This window comes from Hemitrygon akajei, unplaced genomic scaffold (genome assembly GCF_048418815.1).
Source record: "Hemitrygon akajei unplaced genomic scaffold, sHemAka1.3 Scf000060, whole genome shotgun sequence".
Taxonomy (NCBI): domain Eukaryota; kingdom Metazoa; phylum Chordata; class Chondrichthyes; order Myliobatiformes; family Dasyatidae; genus Hemitrygon; species Hemitrygon akajei.
In genome coordinates, this window is record NW_027331946.1 from 5,134,035 (window position 1) to 5,159,165 (window position 25,131).

The window sequence follows — 25,131 nt, forward strand, 5'->3', positions numbered from 1 at the left end:
AGGACGGTTTCTTTTCCTGTTTATCATTTTCTTTTTATAACATTGCAATACATCCGTCTACAGACGCAGTGCAACAGGAACCTTTGCCAGTGATTTAGTGAGCATATTTGCCCGGCATAGCCGATGTGGATTTTTACATGGAATCTATTCCATATATTTCATATTCTGTCCCAATTTATGCGAGCAATACCCAGGATAACAAGAATAAAGGGAATGAATATTATATTTCAGATCAATGGGTATCAGTGGAGATTTGTAAAGTGTGAAGAGGCAGAATCGCTGAACTGAAGTAGCAAAGGTTACATGTGGGCATTTGCATTTGGACAAGTTAGAGATACCGAGAGATAGTGATGAGCAGTGGGAACTTTCACCTTCACTGATCGCTGAATACTAGATTACACAAGTCTTATATTTTCTTGGTCTCTGCACCAGGTTTTATTGTCCACACATTCAGCCGTAGGAACGTTGAATTCTTGCAATATCATGACAGTGATCCGGTTGCAGTTTTTAAGTTGTGTCTTTGACAAGTGTAATGTGGTGATCATTTTATCTCTTTTGCCACTTAAGATGTTCAACAGAAACACAAGGAGACTCTGCGGGCACAAACTGAAACACTGAGAGTAAACACGATCCTGATGAGGGAGAAGGTGAAGGTTTTCCAGCTGGTTGATCGATACGCTGAGCTCACGGTCATTTCTACTGTTCGAGATCGGACACTGGTGGAACATGAACTACTGGCAAGAGGCAGAACCCATGAGAAATGGAGAAAGAAACATCTCCATGCAGAACTGGAAAAAGTCCGGACTGATCAGTTGTTCCAGAGCAGCTTTTCCCGGAGTAAATCCAAATCTGGGAGTTCGGCAGCAGTGGCCGGAGTCGCAGGGATCGGGAAAACAACAATGGTACAAAAGATTGTTTATGACTGGGCCACGGGGAAAATATACCAACAGTTCAAGTTTGTCTTCAGTTTCAAATTCCGGGATTTAAACTCCATTAACTGTAGAATAAACCTGAGGGAACTGATTCTGGATCAATATCCTTACTTTGGGAATTTCCTGAGAGAGGTCTGGAAGAACCCAGAGGGACTGCTGTTTATATTCGATAGTTTGGATGAATTCAAACACAGAATCGATTTTGCTGACAGCCGGAGAGATACAGAACCCAGGCACCAGTGTCCAGATCCCGAGTGGTGGTGTGAAGTGTCGGACATTGTGTACAGTTTAATCCAGGGCAAGCTGCTCCCAGGGTGTTCAGTGCTGGTGACCACCCGCCCCACTGTGTTACATTTATTGGAAAAGGCTGAGATCAGTATCTGGACTGAAATTCTGGGATTTGTTGGTGAAGAACGGAAGGAATATTTCATCAGGCATTTTGAAGATCAGACGGTGGCGGAAGCTGTTTTCAAACACGTGGAGGAGAATGAGATGCTGTACACCATGAGCTACAACCCCTCATGCTGCTGGATCCTCGCTCTGGCACTGGGCCCCTTCTTCACACAAAGAGTCAGGGACCCGCAGCGAGTTCCCAAGACCATCACACAACTGTACTCCTACTATATTTACAACATCCTGAAAAACCACGGCCGTCAGATTGAGAACCCCCGTGATGTGTTACTCAGGGTTGGTCAGATGGCCTTCAGAGGAGTGTCCGAGAAGAAGATTGTGTTTACAGGTGGAGATTTGATCAACTACAATCTGCAGCCTTCCCAGTTCCTGTCTGGGTTCCTGATGGAGCTTTTGGAGAGAGAAGATTCTGCCCGGAGCGTGGTGTACACATTCCCACACCTCACCATCCAAGAGTATGTAGCTGCAGTCGCACAATTCCTGAATCCACATCCCCGTGATATCCTGAAATTCCTCACTGAAGCCGAAAACACAACAGATGGGCGATTTGAGGTATTTCTCCGTTTTGTTGCTGGTCTCTCCTCTCCAATGACAGCTCGGGGCCTGGAGGAGTTTCTGGGTCCATTTCCTCATGAAACAACCTGCCGGGTGATTGACTGGGTGAAGGAAGAGGTTAAACGCCAGATTGCAAACACGAGTAGTGAAGCTGGTAAAAGGAGCCTCCTGAACACATTGCACTACCTGTTTGAGTCTCAGAATCGTGGACTGGCTCAGGCCGCACTGGGATCTGTGGAAAAGCTTTCATTCCGTGGAATGACACTGACCCCGATTGACTGCGCGGTCCTGTCTCATGTCATCGGACTCTGTGATACAATAAAACACCTCGACCTGGTTGACTGCCACATTCAGTGTGAAGGAATCCAGAGGCTGGTTCCCGGAGTCCACAAGTGCCAGGATTTGAGGTGTTTATTTTTAACACTCACTCTGAATTGTGAAACTGTTCCATTGTCTTTTTTCAATGAAAAGGAATTTGGGTAAAACTATAGTAAATGAGATTGTGAGGAATTGTGAGAAATGTCCAGGGGATCGGTCAGTAATTCCCCAAGGACAAGAGGGTTCTGTGGTTCCTTGTGAAGTGATTTTGGATACTTTAGATCAGTGAACAACGGCCAATTGTTTAATGGTAGTAAATCACAGGAATGGCTGTGACTGAAGCAGGTGGGTCAGAGCTTCAAACCCTCCTCCCTGTGAGGGACAGGAGTCCGTCAGCAGACGGTCCCAGTGAGAAGGAAAGAAATACCGTTCTGTGATTGCCCTCCCCTGCTCGTCTCCATGTGTGATCATCACCATCAGTCCAGCTGGGTGACTGTGTTCACCGCTTAGCACCTCCTCTCCCGATTGTGGAACTGATTTCAGAACCACCTCTCCGGTGCAATCTCTTTTTGAAATCCCTCGCCTTTTGGATGATTTTTTTTATCCATCGGTAACCTCTTATGGGACCTCTCATCACCATCCCTCTTCCTCTGTGGGATCCCTCCTCCTTCTTCTTCTGGGATCTCTCTTCCTCAATCACCTTCCTCCTGCAGGATCTGTCTCCCTATCTCTTTGTCTCAGGTGGGTTTACTTCCACAATCTCCGATCGACACTTTCCCATTTACAAATCTTCCTCACAGTGGGATTTTTTCCCACATTTCGGCTCTGCCCCTTCCGACCCTCACAGGTCAAAAACACATTTCTAACCATCAGGGAATGAGATAGAATATGTGGAGATTACAGTGTCACACCGACAGAGTAAGGTACTGACATTCGGTGAATACGCTGGAGCTGGTCAGTGAGGGACATTAACAGTGATGGGAACTCTGATCAGTGATTTACTGAGGTGGTTAATGTTTCCTGAAATATCTGAGTGAGAGAAATTCGCTCAGACCCACGATTTGAGTCACTTTGTTCATCAATTTGTCTTTTTGTGTTTAGCCTTGAGATGAATAATCTGGGAGATTCAGGAGTGCAACTGTTGTCTGTGGCTTTGAGGAAACCGGAGTGTAAAATACAGAGACTGGGGTAAGTACCAGATTGCTGGAGATTGTGTTTACATTCACTGGGTATCTGACACTGAACATTAATGTGATCAGTAATTGTGTTACTGATAAACACTGGGGATTTGTACCAACTCCTGTCGCTCTGTGCCCTTCACCCTCACCCTCTTGCATCTCCAGGCTGAAGAAGGTCGGTCTCACAGATTCTGGTGCCGAGCATCTCGTCTCTGCTCTCAGTAGAAACGCATCACTGACGGAGCTGGACCTGAGTGTTAATGAACTAGGAGATTCAGGAGTGAAACTGGTGTTCGCGGCTCTCAAGAACCCAGAGTGCAAAATACAGAAACTGGAGTAAGTACGAGACTGTGGGAGATTGTGTTTACAGTCACTGGGTGTCCGACACTGAACATTAATTTGGTCAATAATTGTGTTACTGATAAACACTGGGGATATGTACCGTCTCCTGTCTCTCCGTGTGTCCTTCACCCTCACTCTCTCTCATCTCCAGGATGGAAACTGTCGGTCTCACAGATTCTGGTGCCGAGGATCTCGTCTCCGTTTTCAGTACAAACCCATCATTGAGGAAGCTGGACCTGAGTGAGAATAAACTGGGAGATTCAGGAGTGAAACTGGTGTCTGCGGCTCTGAGGAACCCGGAGTGTAAAATACAGAGACTGTGGTAAGTACCTGACTGTGGGAGATTGTGTTTACAGTCACTGGGTGTCTGACACTGAACATTCATGTGATCAGTAATTGTGTTACTGATAGACACTGGGGATTTGTACCGTCTCCTGTCTCTCTGCGTCCTTCACCCTCACTCTCTCTCATCTCCAGGCTGAAGGGTGTCGGTCTCACAGATTCTGGTGCGGAGGATCTCGTCTCCGCTCTCAGTACAAACCCATCATTGACAGGGCTGAACCTGGGTGAAAACTTGCTGACAGACCGATCTGTCCCCTATCTCCGCCGCCTCATACTGACCTTCCCGAGTCTGGAGCGGATCTGGTGAGTGTTTGTGTTAATGTTCAGTGTGATAAAATATCAGCGGATCCGCGGGTTTTCTGGTGATATTTGTCTGTGAGTGTTGTTGAAACATTAACCCCGGTCCGCTGTTACCGACACCGTTGTGTAATCTGTTTATTTCACCTTTATTTCAGGCTGTGGGGGAATCGGTTCAGTGAGACCGGAGAGATGGAATTGAGACCTCTGCGGGGAGTCAGACCCGGACTGACAGTGAACATCTGAATGTGTGAACATCCCCGCCCGCGGGCCGGGGACATTTTGGCCGATTCCCCGCCCTCCCCTTTAACTTCCGCCCTTACCTTTATTGGCCGCGCGCCGGTGGTGATTCCCAACGGTTTTAACGGAACAGGCTCCAGTCTCAGGCTCGGTGATATCGGAAGCTGTCCCGCAGTGACATATTTCCGCCTGTTTTCTGGCGTCCCAGCTTCCCCAGGATGTGCGGGTTCGAGGCTCCCCCACGTGAGACCCCGGGGAATTACATAAACAGGGAGATCCCGGGGGCCGGGGCTCAGACTGGGACACTTGTATCCCGGGGTGGGATTATCCCGGGAGAGAATCCTTTTGCTCCCTTTGCTGAGGACGGTGCATTCGGCGTTTGGCCGATATAATGATGTTAAATGGACAAATCCCTCGGCAGTGACCCTGGATCTGCAGCGATCCCGGACACGGCCCTGGTGTGATTTCATAATCATCGGTTCTCCGATGCAGAGCGACGGTCAGAAACGGTCACTCGGTCACTCGTTGTCGCCGCTCGGTTAATAGTGTGTGACTCTGATTGAGTGGGAAGCAGCTTATTTATTTATTCAGCAGCTCACACAATATTTAATTTATATTTGTCATGATTAACTCAATAAACCGCTGTAACTTCCCGTCTTGGTGTCGGATTTGAGTCTCATTAGAGGATAAACAGTGACCTGGGATTATTGTTGACCCCCGCACCCGCTGAACTGCAGCAGTGTGCCGGATCTCCTCACACTGACAGAGTAGCGTCTCAGCTCCTGGCTGAGGGAGGCCGGACTGGCAGAGTCTGGGTTGACTCATCTCTACCCTACCCCCATCCTGGCTAACTGCCCCCCACAGACAGTTAAAATCCACTGCAATATCAGACAAAATTTCACTTAGGTCCCAATTGCGAAAGACATTAAGCACGGGGTGAAGCTCCCACCACATTATCCCATCACACACTCTCCCGGTCAGACACACAGTGAACCTCCCTCCAGGACGCCCCATCGCACACTCCTGGGGACAGACACGAAAAAAAAAGTATCTGTAGTTTGAGATATATAAACTGAGCTCTCGAGTTGAAACAGATTACAGGGGAGACTGTGGCACAGAGAAGCACGCACACACACGCGCGCGCACGCGCGCGCGCGCGCGCGCGCGAGAGAGAGAGAGAGAGAGGAGAGAGAGAGAGAGAGAGAGAGAGAGAGAGAGAGAGAGAGAGAGAGAGAGAGAGAGAGAGAGAGAGAGAGAGAGAGAGAGAGAGAGAGAGAGAGAGAGAGAGAGAGAGAGAGAGGGAGAGAGATGAATCTATGTAGAAGTGGTCACGGAACGGGAAGGGATGCAATGTGCACAGACCAGGAGAGGGTTGGAGTAATCACCATTGGGCAGGGGAGTACAGACGGAAATCATAACCATAGCAGTTAGAGATCACATTTGCGTTTTAGGGTCAAGAAGTCGCCCAGGACGAAATCGAAGTTGAAGATAATGTTGCAAAGCAGGACTCCACCACTTCCCGTCTTTTTCCACGGTCCGCACTCCTCACAGGGCGCCGTCCCTTCCCGTGCACTCACACGCACCGCGATCCCAATCAAATACCACTCTTTCCCATTCATTCCCACCATTCGCACTCCCAATGACACCACCCATTCCCATTCACTCCACCCATCCGTATTCCCAACGGGACGCACCCCTACTCATTCGCTTGCATCATCCAACCTTCCAATGGACCCTACTCCTTCCCTTTCACTCCCAAACGGACCCATACCTTCCCATTCACTCCCACCATCCGCGTCCAAAAGGGACTCCTTCCAGTTCATTTGCAACAGATCTGTGAATCTGGAAATTAGAGGAGAGGCCCGAATTCCGTGTTTGACTGAACTCGGAGCGGCATTTACGGAATTTGACACAGACGACGTTGTTTTTATTGGTTATTAAAAAATCCAGTGTGGTGTGGATGTTGACGGCTTTGCAAAGCTGCCGATGCTCATCTCCTGGCGGAGACGATGGAAACGATCGGACTGAACGGCCTTCGACACGCCTTCCTGAAGATGGGGAGTGGTGCGTGTGAGAGAGGTTTATGGTTTCCGTGTCCCCACGCCGGGATATTCATTGCGCCCGGTTCCCGGTGTCCACATAACACACAGGAGGTTATACAGGGCACGGTTCCCGATCTCCAAATCCCAAACCGGGAATAATACCGCACACGTTTCCTGGTTTCTGTATCCTCCTCTCTCCACGACAATTGGAGTGATGACGCACAGGATCCGGAGATGAGGATGTCGGATCGGTCTCTATTGCTTGCGATATATTTATTATTTGTGATAAACAGTTTGCGCAATCGAGTGGAGGGTGGTCGAGAGTGTCTGTCCTGCGAGGGGCTCCTGATTGAAAATGGTGAATAGGGAGGGAACGACAGAAGGATTTAGAATGGTCACTAGGGAGGGAGTGAAAGGTTGACTGAAAATGGTCTCCGGGGAGAAAGTGATGGGCTGCGTGACAATGGGCGCCAGGGAGGGGGCGATGGGCGGAATTAAGATGGCCGGGGTCACCTTGTTCCACATGGCCGGCAGGGAGGGAGTGATACACTGACAAGAGAGTGGGAGTGACAGGCAGAGTTAAAATGACCGACGGGGTGGGGATTGTGCAGTGACTGAAAATTATCACGGGGTGGGGCGGAATTAGGTGCTGATTAAAAATAGGATTCTGGATTAAAACCAGAATATAACATTAATACCAGGGAGAGAATGACAAGCCAATATAACATTGTCAATTGGGAGGGAGTGAGGCGCGCGTTGAAAATGGTTTCCAGGGAGGAAGGGAGGGATGCACTGAGAGAAAATGGACGCCAGTATGTGACAAATCAGAGTGAGAGGCGGCCAGATCTGAAATAGTCCCTGATACATTTGCTAAAGTGGCCGACAGGGAGAGAGTGATGAACAGACAGCAGGGAGGTAGAGAAGCACCGGGTACAATGGCCGAAATGGACTCAGTAGCTCATTGAGAAGAGAGAGGGGGTAATGGGTCGATATAAAATGACCTATTGCTCTGTCATAAAGTAGCCGCTGGTTCGCTTAAACTGTCTGACGGGGCAGTTTCGGGTTTTGACATCTTGTTTTAAGTGAGCGCCGGGAAGGGAGGGGATGAGACTCCGATTGAAAACGACCGTCACGATCGCTAATTTTTTGACAAAAGGGAGAGGTGTGGTGACTGAAGGAGACCCCGTTCGGCCGGGTTGAAACGGGACCAAGGAGGGAGAGATGTGGTGACTGAAGGAGAACCCGTTCGGCCGGGTTGAAACGGGACCAAGGAGGGAGAGATGTGGTGACTGAAGGAGACCCCGTTCGGCCGGGTGGAAACGGGGCCAAGGAGGGAGAGATGTGGTGACTGAAGGAGACCCCGTTCGGCCGGGTTGAAACGGGACCAAGGAGGGAGAGATGTGGTGACTGAAGGAGACCCAGCTCGGCCGGGTTGAAACGGGACCAAGGAGGGAGAGATGTGGTGACTGAAGGAGACCCCGCTCGGCCGGGTTGAAACGGGACCAAGGAGGAGGCGACGCCTTGGTTAAAATGAACGGCAGAGAAGGCGTGAAGGGCACGTTGAATTCAATTGATCCCATCCTGTAAAACTCATTTCAGGAAGGTAGCGCCGTCAATTTGCAGGATACTCCCGGAACTCCGGGAAGAGGTGCAACAGTGTAGCTCCTTAGCGGCCAGCCAGCTAGTTTAAGTAACTTTTGCTCTGCTAATGAACGAATGACACCTGTTAAACTCACCTCAACAGTGATTTAACCCACCATGGGCAATAGAAAACGCACTGTTGCAAACAGTGCAGAGAGCGACACTGTCATTATTTGTGACCCATATTAGGCAGGGGTACGTTTTAGTGTTGTCTGGGGTGAAGTACGTTTTAGTTTTAATTTTTTGGAATGCTCTGCCATGTCCCTTCTCCGATCTCTCTCTCTCTCTCTCTCTCTCTCTCTCCCTCTCTCTCCCCCCCCCCTCCTTTCTCTCTCCCTGTCTCTCCCTCTCTCGCTTACTCTCTCTCTCTCCCCCTCCTTTCGCTCTCCCTGTCTCTCCCTCTCACGCTTACTCTATCGTTGTCTCTCTCTCTCTCACACACACACACATTATCTCTCTCTCGTTCTCTCACCCTCCCCATTTTCCCTGTTCCCGCAGTCCCTTTTCTCTCAATCCCAAACCCCAGACTCTCCCGCAGGAGGAAGTGCGAGGAGAGAGAATGATTGTGATAGAGAAAGATTTAGAGGCAGTGAGAAAGAAAAAGCAGAGGGATAGTCAGACAGGCAGACAAATACGGGAGAGAGACAGAAAGAAGAACAGAAAGCAAACCCGAGGCGGAAAGTGATACAGTAAGTCCGAGAGAGGGAGAGAGAGACTGGAATGAGGTAGAGAAGTGTGAGTCAGAGAATACATCCGGAATTGCACTGAGCGATGAGAGGACTTTCCTTCCTGCAGGGCATTCTGGGATTACACCGCTTCCATTCTATAGTCCCTCTGAAACAAGCAATCCGTTCTTGCTCGCTGTCCTCTCCCACCCCGCCTGCTTGACCCCACTTCATCCTACACCATATTCGCGATCCCTCTTTCCTCAACCGGTCTTCGCAATCTTCACTCTCCCTCCCCGTTTCTGTTGGGTCCTGTTACAAACGCGCAAAGCAGTATGATGAAACACTTTTCGTGAGTCATGTTACTAGTGGAACACTCTGGTAATTTACAGTGTGGGACCGAACCGAACCCACCCGAGACGATAAACATGGACACTGGATATCCCGCGCGCGCAAGAGGTCCAATATACACTATCAAACAGCGCATGCGCACTTGTCACATTGTCATAATCGATTTGATAGAGACGTTCACATCCTTTCTCTGCACTTATTCCCATCTCCACAACACCTTCTCTTCCCTCCGACCTGACCCTCGCACCCTCTCTCCACTGGGATCACCCTCCCTGCATCCGAACCCTGCGCTGCTCGGACCGCACTCTTTCCCTGCCTGTCGGCGGGAGGCGAAGGTTCACCAGGAGGATCAAGGGGGGACAGTCTGGAGTCGCGGATGGTGCTCACTGCATCCTGGAGTCGGCATGTAATAGACCTCTGGGAGTGTCCTGTAGGTACCTTCCCCCTTGGCGAGAATCAGCCCGGCTCGTGTTCGTTCATACGCTGGTGCACTCCAACCCCTTTCGTTCCCATCTACCTCTCTGCGATACGGAGGCCCGGCGGTGCTTAGCCTCGTTTCCCGGCCCAAAACACCCCAACCTCTTCATGGCCTTACGGAGCAGTACAATACACGCTCCACTACGCATCTATAAAAGTTCGTTAAAGTTTTAGATGTCATGCAAATCTTCGCAAAATACGAAAGATATAGAAGCATTGGCGTGTCTCCTAGGTAACTGCACTTGCATGCTGTGTCCTGGAGAGGTCTTACAAATAATAATGCTAAGGAACTAAATCTCTGATCCTCCGATGAGAACTGGCTCATGGATCTCTGCTTTCCTCCTCCTGAATTTGTAATCAGCTCCTTGGTCAACCCCCTTCCCATATGCCGATTTGTTACCACTTTGGATATAGTAAGATTTATTAATTTTCTGTTCAACCAACGAAAAATTGTCATGAGTCTTCACGCACAGTCATTATATTGGTTATCTCCAAGTCATTTGCCATTGATTTCCTTGTGTACGTACTAATGCGCACAGGCCACTCGGCCCCTCAAACCCGCTACTTCTAATTGTAACCTGATTAAAACTTTGCCTGTAATGTTTGCAATTCCATCCCACATCCAGCACGCCCAGCACCGTACAGCTCTTCAGTCCCACGTTTAGCAAACATCTGGCCCTTGAATGTAATCGAGAACTTTCTTCCAATTGGCCACTACGAGAAATTATATGCACTCATAATCTACCCAGAGTATATATACGTGTATATATCTGAAATGAGACATTTTGAAATCCTAGCAGGCGTTGGCTATTCCCCAAGAATATTCTGAATTTTTGATGTTTTCAAGTCGTGTCTTCCAAATCGCCCCGCTCACAGGCCCACACGAGGTCTCTCGGGGATATTTCGGAACCACGGCAATCCTCATCCTCACCGCAGAACTCCACACCAGGCTTACTTCCCTCACAGGAAAATAGCCACTCACAGGAGACCTTGCCCACGCCCAGGATTACGGCTGCACAGGTGGAAGGTCAACTGAGGAAGATCTATACCAGCAAGGCGGCTGGACCGGATGGAGTTTCCCCACGATTACTGAGGGCCTGTGCGACTGAGCTGGGAGAACCACTACAGCGCATCTTCAACATGAGCCTGGAGCAGAGAAGAGTACCCAGACAGTGGAAAACATCCTGTATTGTCCCGGTACCGAAGAAACCACAACCAAAGGAGTTGAATGACTTCAGACCTGTTGCCTTGACGTCGCACGTGATGAAGACCATGGAGCGGCTGATAATACAGAATCTGAGGCCACAAACCAGGCACGCCCGGGATCCGCTTCAGTTTGCGTATAAGGAGAAGGTGGGAGTGGAGGATGTTATCACGTATTTGCTGCACAAATCACTCTCTCACCTAGATGGGGTCAGTTGTGCTGTGCGGATCACATTCCTTGACTTCTCTAGTGCCTTTAACACCATCCAGCCCAAGATCTTAAGGCACAAACTAACGGAGATGGGAGTAGACTCTCACATGGTGGATTGGATAGTGGACTACTTGACAGATAGACCTCAGTATGTGCGGTTGGGAGACTGTAGGTCTGACACGGTGGTCAGCAGCACAGGAGCGCCGCAGGGAACCGTACTCTCTCCGGTCCTGTTCACCCTGTACACATCAGACTTCCAATATAACTCGGAGTCCTGCCATGTGCAGAAGTTCGCTGATGACACGGCCATAGTGGGGTGTGTCAGGAATGGACAGGAGGAGGAGTATAGGAAACTGATACAGGACTTTGTGATATGGTGCAACTCAAACTACCTGCGTCTCAATATCACCAAGACCAAGGAGATGGTGGTGGACTTTAGGAGATCTAGGCCTCATATGGAGCCAGTGATCATTAATGGAGAATGTGTGGAGCAGGTTAAGACTGGGAGTACAGTTAGACGAGAAGCTAGACTGGACTGCCAACACAGATGCCTTGTGCAGGAAGGCACAGAGTCGACTGTACTTCCTTAGAAGGTTGGCGTCATTCAATGTCTGCAGTGAGATGCTGAAGATGTTCTATAGGTCAGTTGTGGAGAGCGCCCTCTTCTTTGTGGTGGCGTGTTGGGGAGGAAGCATTAAGAAGAGGGACGTCTTACGTCTTAATAAGCTGGTAAGGAAGGCGGGCTCTGTCGTGGGCAAAGTACTGGAGAGTTTAACATCGGTGGCTGAGCGAAGGGCGCTGAGTAGGCTACGGTCAATTATGGAAAACCCTGAACATCCTCTACATAGCACCATCCAGAGACAGAGAAGCAGTTTCAGCGACAGGTTACTATCGATGCAATGCTCCTCAGACAGGATGAAGAGGTCAATACTCCCCAATGCCATTAGGCTTTACAATTCAACCGCCAGGACTTAAGAACTTTTTTTAAAGCTATTATTAATGCTTTTTGAGTTAGTGATTTAGATGCATATCATATTCTTACTGAGTTAAGTATTGTATGTAATTAGTTTTTGCTACAACAAGTGTATGGGACATTGGAAAAAAAGGTTGAATTTCCCCATGGGGATGAATAAAGTATCTATCTATTTATCTATCAATCTATCTAATACAGAAAATACTGCAAGAATTCTGTAGGTCAGGCAGCATCCATGCATGGAAGCGAACAGTCGATGTTTGAGTCCGATAGTTTTCATGGTGAGGGACGAAGAGGACAGATGATTGATATGATTTGATTTTTCAGGTGCGGGTTCCCGATCTCTGTCTCCACACCGAGAGTTTTACCGCGCCCGGCGTCGGGTCTCTGTATCGACGCCGGGAATATTACCGCACACGTTTCCTGGTGTCTGTATCCTCCTCTCTCCACGACACTCGGAGTGATGACGCACAGGGTCCGGAGATGAGGATGTCGGATCGGTCTCTATTGTTTGCGATATATTTATTATTTGTGATAAACAGTCTGCGTAATCGAGAGTGTCTGTCCTGCGAGGGGCTCCTGATTGAAAATTGTGAATAGGGAGGGAACGACAGAAGGATTTACAATGGTCACTAGGGAGAGAGTGAAAGGTTGATAGAAAATGGTCTCCGGGGAGAAAGTGATGGGCTGAGTGACAATGGGCACCAGGGAGGGGGTGATGGGTGGAATTAAGATGGACGTGGTCACTTTGTTTCTCATGCCCGGCAGGGAGGGAGTGATACACTGACAAGAGAGTGGGAGTGACAGGCGGAGTTAAAATGACCGACAGGGTGGGGATGACGCAGTGATTGAAAATTGTCACGGGGTGGGAGTTACGTGATAATTAAAAATAGGATTCTGGATTAAAGCCAGAATATAAATCATAACTAGGGAGAGAGTGACGCGCCGACACAATGCTGTCACCAGGGAGGGGGTGATGCGCACATTGAAAATAATCTCCAGGGAGGGAGGGATACACTGAGAGAAAATGGACGCCAGGAGGTGACAAATCCAAGGGAGTGGCGGCCCGATCTGAAGTAGTCCCTGAGTCCTTGGTTACAAAGGCCGACAGGGAGAGAGTGATGGACAGAATTCAAATGGCCAACAGGAGGGAAAGACGCATAGGGTAGAGTGGCCGAAATGAAGACAGTGGCACATTGAGAAGAGAGAGGGGGTAATGGGTCGATGTAAAATGATCTGTTGGAAGAGAGTGAAGCTCTGTCATAAAATAGCCGCTGCTTCGCTTAAAATGTCTGACGGGGCAATTTAGGGTTTGTGATACGTTGTTTAACGTGAGCGTCTGGAAGGGAGGGAGCTAGACGCCGATTGAAAACGGCCGTCACCATCGTTAATTCTGTTGAGGAAAAGGGAGAGATGTGAAGACTGAAGGAGACCCCGTTCGGCTGGGTTGAAACGGGACCACGGAGGGAGAGATGTGGTGACTGAAGGAGACCCCGTTCGGCCTGGTTGAAACGGGACCAAGGAGGGAGAGATGTGGTGACTGAAGGAGACCCCGCTCGGCCGGGTTGAAACGGGACCAAGGAGGGACAGATGTGGTGACTGAAGGAGACCCCGTTCGGCCGGGTTGAAACGGGACCAAGGAGGGAGAGATGTGGTGACTGAAGGGGACCCCGTTCGGCCGGGTTGAAACGGGACCAAGGAGGGAGAGATGTGGTGACTGAAGGAGACCCCGTTCGGCCGGGTTGAAACGGGACCAAGGAGGGAGAGATGTGGTGACTGAAGGAGACCCCGCTCGGCAGGGTTGAAACGGGACCAAGGAGGGAGAGATGTGGTGACTGAAGGAGACCCCGTTCGGCCGCATTGAAACGGGACCAAGGAGGGAGAGATGTGGTGACTGAAGGAGACCCCGTTCGGCCGGGTTGAAACGGGACCAAGGAGGGAGAGATGTGGTGACTGAAGGAGACCCCACTCGGCCGGGTTGAAACGGGACCAAGGAGGGAGAGATGTGGTGACTGAAGAAGATCCCGTTCGGCCGGGTTGAAACGGGACCAAGGGGGGAGAGATGTGGTGACGGAAGGAGACCCTGTTCGGCCGGGTTGAAACGGGACCAAGGAGGGAGAGATGTGGTGACTGAAGGAGACCCCGTTCGGCCGGGTTGAAACGGGACCAAGGAGGAACTGATGTGGTGACTGAAGGAGACCCCGTTCGGCCGGGTAGAAACGGGACCAAGGAGGGAGAGATGTGGTGACTGAAGGAGACCCCGCTCGGCCGGGTTGAAACGGGACCAAGGAGGGAGAGATGTGGTGACTGAAGGAGACCCCGTTCGGCCGGGTTGAAACAGGACCAAGGAGGGAGAGATGTGGTGACTGAAGGAGACCCCGTTCGGCCGGGTTGAAACGGGACCAAGGAGGGAGAGATGTGGTGACTGAAGGAGACCCCGTTCGGCCGGGTTGAAACGGGACCAAGGAGGGAGCGATGTGGTGACGGAAGGAGACCCCGCTCGGCCGGGTTGAAACGGGACCAAGGAGGGAGAGATGTGGTGACTGAAGGAGACCCCGTTCGGCCGGGTTGAAACGGGCCCAAGGAGGGAGAGATGTGGTGACTGAAGGAGACCTCGTTCGGCCGGGTTGAAACGGGAACAAGGAGGGAGAGATGTGGTGACTGAAGGAGACCCCGTTCGGCCGGGTTGAAACAGGACCAAGGAGGGAGAGATGTGGTGACTGAAGGAGACCCCGTTCGGCCGGGTTGAAACGGGACCAAGGAGGGAGAGATGTGGTGACTGAAGGAGACCCCGTTCGGCCGGGTTGAAACGGGACCAAGGAGGGAGCGATGTGGTGACGGAAGGAGACCCCGCTCGGCCGGGTTGAAACGGGACCAAGGAGGGAGAGATGTTGTGACTGAAGGAGACCCCGTTCGGCCGGGTTGAAACGGGCCCAAGGAGGGAGAGATGTGGTGACTGAAGGAGACCTCGTTCGGCCGGGTTGAAACGGGAACAAGGAGGGAGAGATGTGGTGACTGAAGGAGACCCCATTCGGCAGGGTTGAAACGGGACCAAGGAGGGAGAGATGTGGTGACTGAAGGAGACCCCTTTCGGCCGAGTTGAAACAGGACCAAGGAGGGAGAGATGTGGAGACTGAAGGAGACCCGTTCGGCCGTGTTGAAACGGGACCAAGGAGGGAGAGATGTGGAGACTGAAAGAGAACCCGTTCGGCCGGGTTGAAACGGGACCAAGGAGGGAGAGATGTGGTGACTGAAGGAGACCCCGCTCGGCCGGGTTGAAACGGGACCAAGGAGGGAGAGATGTGGTGACTGAAGGAGACCCCGTTCGGCCGGGTAGAAACGGGACCAAGGCGGGAGAGATGTGGTGACTGAAGCAGACCCCGTTCGGCCGGGTTGAAACGGGACCAAGGAGGGAGAGATGTTGTGACTGAAGGAGACCCCGTTCGGCCGGGTTGAAACGGGCCCAAGGAGGGAGAGATGTGGTGACTGAAGGAGACCTCGTTCGGCCGGGTTGAAACGGGAACAAGGAGGGAGAGATGTGGTGACTGAAGGAGACCCCATTCGGCAGGGTTGAAACGGGACCAAGGAGGGAGAGATGTGGTGACTGAAGGAGACCCCGTTCGGCCGGGTTGAAACGGGACCAAGGAGGGAGAGATGTGGTGACTGAAGGAGACCCCGTCCGGCCGGGTTGAAACGGGACCAAGGAGGGAGCGATGTGGTGACTGAAGGAGTCGCCGTTCGGCCGGGTTGAAACGCGTCCAAGGAGGGAGAGATGTGGTGACGGAAGGAGACCCCGCCCGGCCGGGTTGAAACGGGACCAAGGAGGGAGAGATGTGGTGACTGAAGGAGACCCCGTTCGGCCGAGTTGAAACAGGACCAAGGAGGGAGAGATGTGGAGACTGAAGGAGACCCGTTCGGCCGGGTTGAAACGGGACCAAGGAGGGAGAGATGTCGAGACTGAAGGAGAACCCGTTCGGCCGGGTTGAAACGGGACCAAGGAGGGAGAGATGTGGTGACTGAAGGAGACCCCGCTCGGCCGGGTTGAAACGGGACCAAGGAGGGAGAGATGTGGTGACTGAAGGAGACCCCGTTCGGCCGGGTTGAAACGGGACCAAGGAGGGAGAGATGTGGTGACTGAAGGAGACCCCGTTCGGCCGGGTTGAAACGGGACCAAGGAGGGAGAGATGTGGTGACTGAAGGAGACCCCGTTCGGCCGGGTTGAAACGGGACCAAGGAGGGAGAGATGTGGTGACGGAAGGAGACTCCGTTCGGCCGGGTTGAAACGGGACCAAGGAGGGAGAGATGTGGTGACTGAAGGAGACCCCGTTCGGCCGGGTTGAAACGGGACCAAGGAGGGAGAGATGTGGTGACGGAAGGAGACCCCGTTCGGCCGGGTTGAAACGGGACCAAGGAGGGAGAGATGTGGTGAGTGAAGGAGACCCCGTTCGGCCGGGTTGAAATGGGACCAAGCAGGGAGAGATGTGGTGACTGAAGGAGACCCCGTTCGGCCGGGTTGAAACAGGACCAAGGAGGGAGAGATGTGGTGACTGAAGGAGACCCCGCTCGGCCGGGTTGAAACGGGACCAAGGAGGGAGAGATGTGGTGACTGAAGGAGACCCCGTTCGGCCGGGTTGAAACGGGACCAAGGAGGGAGAGATGTGGTGACGGAAGGAGACCCCGTTCGGCCGGGTTGAAACGGGACCAAGGAGGGAGAGATGTGGTGACGGAAGGAGACCCCGTTCGGCCGGGTTGAAATGGGACCAAGCAGGGAGAGATGTGGTGACTGAAGGAGACCCCGTTCGGCCGGGTTGAAACAGGACCAAGGAGGGAGAGATGTGGTGACTGAAGGAGACCCCGCTCGGCCGGGTTGAAACGGGACCAAGGAGGGAGATGTGGAGACTGAAGGAGAACCCGTTCGGCCGGGTTGAAACGGGACCAAGGAGGGAGAGATGTGGTGACTGAAGGAGACCCCGCTCGGCCGGGTTGAAACGGGACCAAGGAGGGAGAGATGTGGTGACTGAAGGAGACCCCGTTCGGCCGGGTTGAAACGGGACCAAGGAGGGAGAGATGTGGTGACTGAAGGAGACCCCGTTCGGCCGGGTTGAAATGGGACCAAGGAGGCAGAGATGCGGTGACTGAAGGAGACCCCGTTCGGCCGTGTTGATACGGGACCAAGGAGGGAGAGATGCGGTGACTGAAGGAGACCCCGTTCGGCCGGGTTGAAACGGGACCAAGGAGGGAGCGACGCCTCGGTTAAAGTGAGCGGCAGAGAAGGAGTGAAGGACACGTTGACTTCAAATGGCCGACGCTTCACTTGAAATGGCCGCTGGGGAGGGAGTGGCGGCTTTGGTAGAAGTGAGCACAAGAGAGGGAGGGACGCGCTGATTTAAAATGGGCGAATCCTTGGTTAATGTGGCCGCCAGGGATGGAGTGAGACACTGACTTACAATGGCCACTGTCACACTCAGAATCTATGGCGAAGGAACATGCGGTGCCCATGGATACAATCCCGGGATCGAGTGTGTTATTGATTGTAATAACAGCGTTTTGTGTTTTATATCGTCTTGGGTGATGTATATATGATTAATTCTCATCATTTTGTCATTGAATAAACTAATGTATATATCTCAGATATTCACACATACACATATACATGTGGGTTTTGGGGAGGAGGGGTGAGGGTTTGGGAGGAAGAGGAGTTATGGGACGAGAAGTGTGCTGATCAGACGGTGAGCGTGGCGAAGTCACTGACTCAAGAAGGGACGGAGAGGGGAGGGGCGAAAGTTCCTGTCACAAGCAGGAGGCCGACATGGAGAAGTTAAAGACGGTGTGAGGAGGAGTGAAACGACAGGAAGGGAATGGGACTGATGGGACAGGGAGGGAGGGAGAGTAATGGGACGTGGAGAGAGGGGAACATGGAATGGGAAGGGAGGGGATGTAATGGGACGGGAAGGAGTTTCTGATGTGGTGGCCAGTGCAATCATGTTTGCTGTTGTGTCTGGCTGAGGGTAGCAGACACCAACAGAATCAACAAACACATTTGTAAGGCCAGTGATGTTTTGGGGGTGGAACTGGACTCTCTGACGGTGGTGTCTGAAAAGAGGATGCTGTCCAAGTTGCATGCCATCTTGGACAATGTCTCCCATCCACTCCATAATGTACTGGTTAGACATAGGAGTACATTCAGCCAGAGACTCATTCCACCGAGATGTAACACTGAGCGTCATAGGAAGTCATTCCTGCCCTTGGCCATCAAACTTTACAATGCCTCCCTCGGAGTGTCAGACACCCTGAGCCAATAGGCTGGTCCTGGACTTATTTCCACTTGGCATGATTAACTTATTATTTATTTATTTATGGTTTAATATTGCTATATTTCTACATTACTCTTGGTTGGTGCGACTGTAACGAAACCCAATTTCCTTCGGGATCAATAAAGTTTGTCTGTCCATCTGTCTTTAGCAGCCGGAGCTGAGAACAAAAGGAAAACAAAACGTGCAGCAGCAATAATACCATTGATAATAATTTACCTGTTTACAAAAAGGATATAAAATTGTAGCATCATGCATCCCACAGCTATTCGACACTCACTGAGATAATCACAATATAATTTCAGAAGAGCAGAAATTATGCCGTGAGGGTGTCAAAATATGTACAGATAACTGATAATACATTCTGTAATTCTAAATCAATCACAAATGAATGTGAAAACTTTCATGTTGTTATGTTGACTACCAAAAATCATTTAATTCTGCCCCACACGAGAGAAACATGTAATTTGGACTGGACAACCACAGAACATTAAACATAATGAAAGGTGCAATAGAACGAGTAGAGCAGCAAGGTCCGATACTCCCGATGGATGGAAATGAAACAGATAAACACCTGGGATAGCGAACCGCAAGCAAATTAGATCATGGTGTGACAAATGGAAATAAATCACTTCAGGGCTTAAGAAAATGTGCCAGAAAGAGCTCAACAGTGAAAATATTACAAAGGCAACACACAGTTCGGCCGCAAATACATTATGTTTGTTTTTCGAAACAGATCTGGAAAACTGATAAAGAAAAATAACAATTGAAATGAAATTTTTAGAAAACACTACATACACTTGAGAACAGGTACCTCGGACAGAGGCAGAAGAGGAATAACAGATGCAATAAGTTTACGCAATAGTCAGATGAAACTTCGAAAGATAACTTTTCATCAAGGAAGACAAGATTTAGAAATCAACGCGAACATGTGGAATTCTGATATGGAGACGCCAACATTAAACTTCAATAAAAGTACAAAATAGAAAAAAATAACAAAATTATCACTTTGTAAGAAAGAGTTAACCAATGGAAGAACATGACCCTCTGTGGAGGACATCCCCACGATCTGAACAGAGTCGATGTCAACAAGGAAACGTCGAAGGTTTGGCTCAGAGTTGGAGTTCTTTTCCCAGGAACGGTGCAACACAAGGTGGTGAACTCTGAACCAATATAAAATACAGAAGAATGAACAACAGATTAAAGCCGACAATGTCACGAGAAACAACCGAACGTAGCACAGGATCCTGCAGCAGATTAACTCAGTTTGATCACTGATACAGGTGAGATCAGGTGGCAAGCGTCATTCACCAAGTTCTTGCTTTAAAATGCTAACTCATTAAAGGCAGCGTACGTCACTACAGAGAGAACCTGATCCAGTTTGAGAGTCGGAGTCCTACAGTTATATTAAGACCGGCCCATTATTCCAGACAGGGCCGATGCATGATGCCCGTTCGGATAAAGAGGCGACAACAACCTACAGCCATTCCAGACACACAAAACTTCCGTAAATCAAAATGAAAAACAAACGGCAATGTGCTGGCCTGAAAGAGAAAATTGAAATGCATTGGAAATGATCGGGGTATAAGACCATAAGTCAAAACTGCAGGGTGAATTCTACCATGTTATGATCACTTATCCCGAAGGGTTCCTTTACCTTAAGTTCCACAATCAACTTCCGTTCATTGCACAACACCGAATCGAGAACAGCTGATCCCGCAGTGGACAAAACCAGAGCTGGTCGAAAAGCCATCTCGGAGGCATTCCAGAAATTCCCCCTGTTTGGATCTGGCACCAACCTCATTTTCCCAATCTGCCTGTATATTGAAATCGCTCATGATGATCGGAACATTGCCCGCTTGGCATGGATTTTCTACCTCCCGTTGTCATTTGCAAACCACATCTTTACTAGTGTTTGGAGATCTGCATATAACTCCCATCAGGGTCTTTATTACCTTTCCAGTCTGTTACCTCAACCCACAACGATTCAACACTTTTCGACCCTATGTCACCTATTTCTTATGATTTGATTTCATGTTGTTTAACCAACAGAACCACACCATCCACTCTGCCTATCTGCCTGCACTTAAAATACAACGTGGATCCTTGGACGTTAAGTCCCAGCTAAAATCTTCTCTCAGCCACGATTCAGTGATGCCCACGACTTCCTACACCCCGATTTGTAACTCTGCTACAAGTTCATCTACCTGATTCCATATACTGTGCGCTTTCAAGTATAACACCTTTAGTCCTGCATTCACCCTTTTCAATTTTGTCCACCTTTAGCATTGCAGTATCCTGTTGACTGCATTTTTGTCCCATTATGAGCCTCTCTTCACTCAGAGTCTGACCACACACTGAATCTGTTTCTGAACCAACTCCCTCATCCTCAGCACGATCACTCCGGTTCCAATCCACCGCCAGATTAGCTTAGACCCTCCCGAACAGACATTGTCTGGTATACATTGTCCAATAGTAATATTCACCACTGGTCTCATCCTAAAGACACTAAAAGGCATTATTTTTAAACAATTAGGCCTTCACAGCAATACTTATGTAAGCCTCCAGAGAGCCACAATAATAAACAACTCTAGAATACTCCTAAAGCTCAGTGCAATTAAGAAAATAAGTGCGCTTAGCGATGCACATATCGCAAGTTTGACCAGCGTGAGCTGAATAAAAATTAAAATAGTAATCAGAATGAAAAGCTTCATTATGCTTGTGATAGACGGGGTTGGTAATGCTGATTAACTCCCACGACACAAAACATCTCTCAATGGCGTGTTTCTCAAACAACCTCTGGGTTGTCTACCCCGTCTGAACAAGCCCAGCTCCTGACCTTCACTTGAGGTTTAACTACTAAGCCCGGCGGAACAATTTCTATTGACAGGATGAGGAGCAAAGGCGGTTTACCATGGCTTCGGACGGATGGGGCTTGTCAGCCGGGGTTGGCACTCATCATGTGATGGAGAATTCTGTTCTCAAACCTACGACAAAACCCAGTCCTGGGGAAAGCTTCGGGAGCAAACTACGAGGAAATGTTGGGAACAAGAGCTGCACGGCAACAACGTGCTCTGCGTGTCCTGTTGCAATGGCTTTGCATATTGCTTTGCGTACCAGGGAGACAACTCGGTCGCATCGTCCATGGTCGACACTGGCCAATGGAGGGAGACAATGATAATGCAAAACAGTAAGTAAGTAAGTAAGTAAATAAATAAATAAACAAAAAAAAAGATAGATAAATAAATAAATATAGATTAGATAGATAATTAAATAAATAAAAGCAGAGAGCGAGTCAGATAGACAGAGAAATAGATAACTTGATAGATGAATACATCACATCAATATTACGAGAACATGACTTTCAGAGTCATTGAATGTGTGACCATGGTTGTGGAATCTGTTCAGTTTTGCGGTGAGTGAAGTAATCCGCGTTGTTTTAGGTGCCTGATGGTCGGAGTGAAGAACTGTTCCTAAACCTGGTCTTGTGTCTCTTTCCGATGGCAGCCGAGATAAACCTGATGTTGTGATCTTTTCGATGGAAAGAGTGGGAGGCGCCACTAGAAGGTAGATGCTCTTGATAGGTACATGGACAGGAAAGGAATGGAGGGTTATGGGCTGAGTGTAGGTCTGTGGGACTAGGTGAGAATAAGCGTTCTGCACGGACTAGAAGGGCCGAGATGGCCTGTTTCCGTGCTGAAATTGTTATATGGTTATATGATTATGGCTTCCGCTTCCTTGTGACGTCACACGCTGTAGATGTGTCGCTAGTTTCCTGTGTTTTCACCTGTCGGGTGTGTGGGGTTTTTCCTGTGATGGGATGGGACGCATCCACTACCTTGTGCAGGTGTTGCCGTTCTGCGACATCGGTGTTCCCATACCGGGCCGCCATGCAACCGGATCAATACTGCACTCAGTGCGGAGATTTATAGCGCAGTCCAAGCCCAGATTAGCAAACCAAAGGCAAACGGCTCATTATTCGATAAATCAAAATAAAATTTCAACATGTTTTCGTTTTCACAATCTGCCGGTTCCACCGCATTTGGGTCTGCCGAGGTCTGTCACGGGTCAGGTGTCTGAGAACTGGATGTTTGTTGTGTTCTGGTACTTAAGAAAGTTTCTGGGACTAAGTCCCTGATCACGACGTCAGAAGTGGGTACATTATTAGCAGATAGTCTAAGGGATCGAATATGTAAATATTTGGTTAGACCCGGCCTGATTAGGTCTGTGCGTGTTAGGTCGTGCCTCACCAATCTTACAAAGTTTTTCACGGAGGTGACCAGGAAAGCCGATGAAGGAATTGCAGTGGCTCATGTCCGCCTGGACTTTAGAAAAAGTCTGTTGAGCCTGAGAGGTTCCAGAGGGCTGTAGTAGGTAGTGGCCTCTCTAACTGGAGGCCTGTGGTTACTGGTGTAAATTGAATGCAAAATTGGCTTACAGCAGAGGTTCCCTTCCTTGTATCCACGGACCCTTTGGTTAATCGTAGGGCAAAATCCAAAGGGTGGTATTGCCAAAAGACGGAATATCGTGCATTGTATTTTTCAGGTGCAATGTCCACGGGACTAGGGAGAGGATCAGTTCGGCGCTGGAGGATGAGCAGAAGAGCCTGTTTCAGTGCAGTAGTTCTACCACTATTTCTTCATCCATTCTCTGTTTGAACAAATATAGTTAGTAAAATCAATGAAATCTAAGTCTGCAGGTTCTTAGGCTGTTGTATTATTTGCCATGAAACTGCTTTTTTTCCTCCTGATTTACTGTCAGGTAAATTGCCTTGCGAGCGGCACTATGGGCATGTGCAGAACAGCGGATGTGTTCAAGCTCACCTGTCAATCACACTTCCTTCTGCTCCTGCAGTGCACCGCTCCGTGCCGATTGTGGTACTCGTAGCGATGAGCCACCCTCGGCTTATTGGAGAGAGTCTCACCACTCTCTTTCCATTGTGGAACTCGTACTAATGTACGGCCGTCGGTTGACTCCAGAAAGTATCACCTCTGCCTTCAAATTCATCCTTTCAAAGTGAATCACTTCGTACCTTTCGGATTGAACTCCATCTGTAACTTCTTAGCGCTTCTCTGCGTCCTGTCACTGTCCTGCTGAAATCTGTGACAACCTTCTATACTGTCCATAATTCCACCAAACTCCACATCATTGCAAATACAATAATCCACCCTTCCACCTCCTCATCCAAATCATTCATAAAAACACAAAAGCCGGGGTCTCAAACTGACCAGTGCAGGACACCACTGGTCACCGACATCCAGGGAGAAAACGCTCCATCCATAACTACAGTCTGCCTTTAGTGGGCGTCAGTCCTGAATCCACCAGCCAACTCTCCCTGCATACCAAGCCTTTCTGACGCTATGAACGGTCCTACCATTGTTAACCGTATCAAATGCCTTAACAAATGGAGTCAAGGAGATATAAAGCACGAGTTCTAATTTACTGGCTTACAACAGAACAGACCTACGTGTCGAACATAGACCGGATCGCCATTGAAATAAGCTGCCACGTTGTTATAAAGTCGAAGTGTCTGCACTGGCAGAGACTCGGACCGAGAAAAGCAGAAACCAGCATCACTTCAGAAACTCTAGCGAGGTGAAATTATGAAAAGTTGTCAAAAATAATTTCGATCGAAGTACGGAAAATTAAAATACAGCAATCAGACGCCTGAACACCCCATTGCGGAAACATGTTTTTCTTTCGTTTGTTCCAGTCAATCCGGGCGCTTTGAGTAATGGAAATCAGTGACAGCTGACATGGGTTACAGTAACATAAAGTGCACATATTCCTGCAAACACTTTAAAAGATCCACAGCGATATTCCAGAGACCTGTGGTCAAAATGGGAACGTGTCCTCGGGAGATTAGCAAGGGCTGCAGACCGTTTGAAGAACAATGTTTTCCAGCGCACACAATGGCCGTTTGGCGCAATCTTGGCCTCTGTCAGTGAATGACCTGACCACCTCATACCCATAATGTGCGATACAGTTCGTTTAACTTTAAAGATATTCTCAAAATTGCCACAATTCTACCCCTATTTTTCCATCCATTCGGTCTTTGAACAAAAGTAGCAAGTGAAATCTGTGAACAATCCGCAGGTTCCCAGGCTGTTCTATTATTTGCCAGCAAGTTGTATTTTTCTCCCTGATTTACTGTCAGGTATATTGCCTTTCGAGCGTCACTATGAGTATGTGCAGAACAGCGGATGTGGTCAATCTCACCTGTCAATCACACTTCCTTCTGCTCCTGCAGTGCACCGCTCTGTGCCGATTGTGGATCTCGTATTAATGTGCGGCCCTCGGATTGACTAGAGAAAGTATCACCTCTGATATATATATCCTCTGCCTTCAGATTCATCCTTCCAAAGCGAATCACCACGTAACGTTCCGGTATGAACTCCATCTATAACAAAAGCAGCAAGTAAAATCTTTGAACAATCCGCAGGTTCCTGATTTACTGTCGGGTATATTGACTTTCGATCGTCGCTATAAGTGTGTGCAGAACAACGGAAGTGTTCAATCTCTCCTTTCAATCACATTTCTTCCTGCTTCTGCAATGCACCGCTCCTTGCCTGTTGTGATACTCGTACCGATAAGCGGCCCTCGGCCTACTGGAGAAAGTCTTATCACTCTGTTTCCATTGCG

The 25,131-nt window shown here is 49.4% G+C and overlaps 2 protein-coding genes across 4 annotated transcripts in view; one reads left to right on the top strand and one right to left on the bottom strand.

The window, feature by feature from the left end:
- LOC140721697 (NACHT, LRR and PYD domains-containing protein 3-like) overlaps positions 1-5,268 on the top strand; it is a 46,052-nt gene extending 40,784 nt beyond the window's left edge. For all 3 annotated transcript variants that reach the window (XM_073036484.1, XM_073036482.1, XM_073036483.1), the window contains 6 exons: positions 568-2,305; positions 3,318-3,404; positions 3,560-3,730; positions 3,888-4,058; positions 4,214-4,381; positions 4,534-5,268. In XM_073036484.1, the coding sequence (XP_072892585.1) occupies positions 568-2,305; positions 3,318-3,404; positions 3,560-3,730; positions 3,888-4,058; positions 4,214-4,381; positions 4,534-4,621 (2,423 nt within the window). In that variant the 3' untranslated portion in view covers positions 4,622-5,268. The remainder of the gene's footprint in view (positions 1-567; positions 2,306-3,317; positions 3,405-3,559; positions 3,731-3,887; positions 4,059-4,213; positions 4,382-4,533) is intronic.
- LOC140721733 (NACHT, LRR and PYD domains-containing protein 3-like) overlaps positions 1-25,131 on the bottom strand; it is a 943,069-nt gene that overhangs the window by 584,913 nt on the left and 333,025 nt on the right. The window lies entirely within an intron of this gene.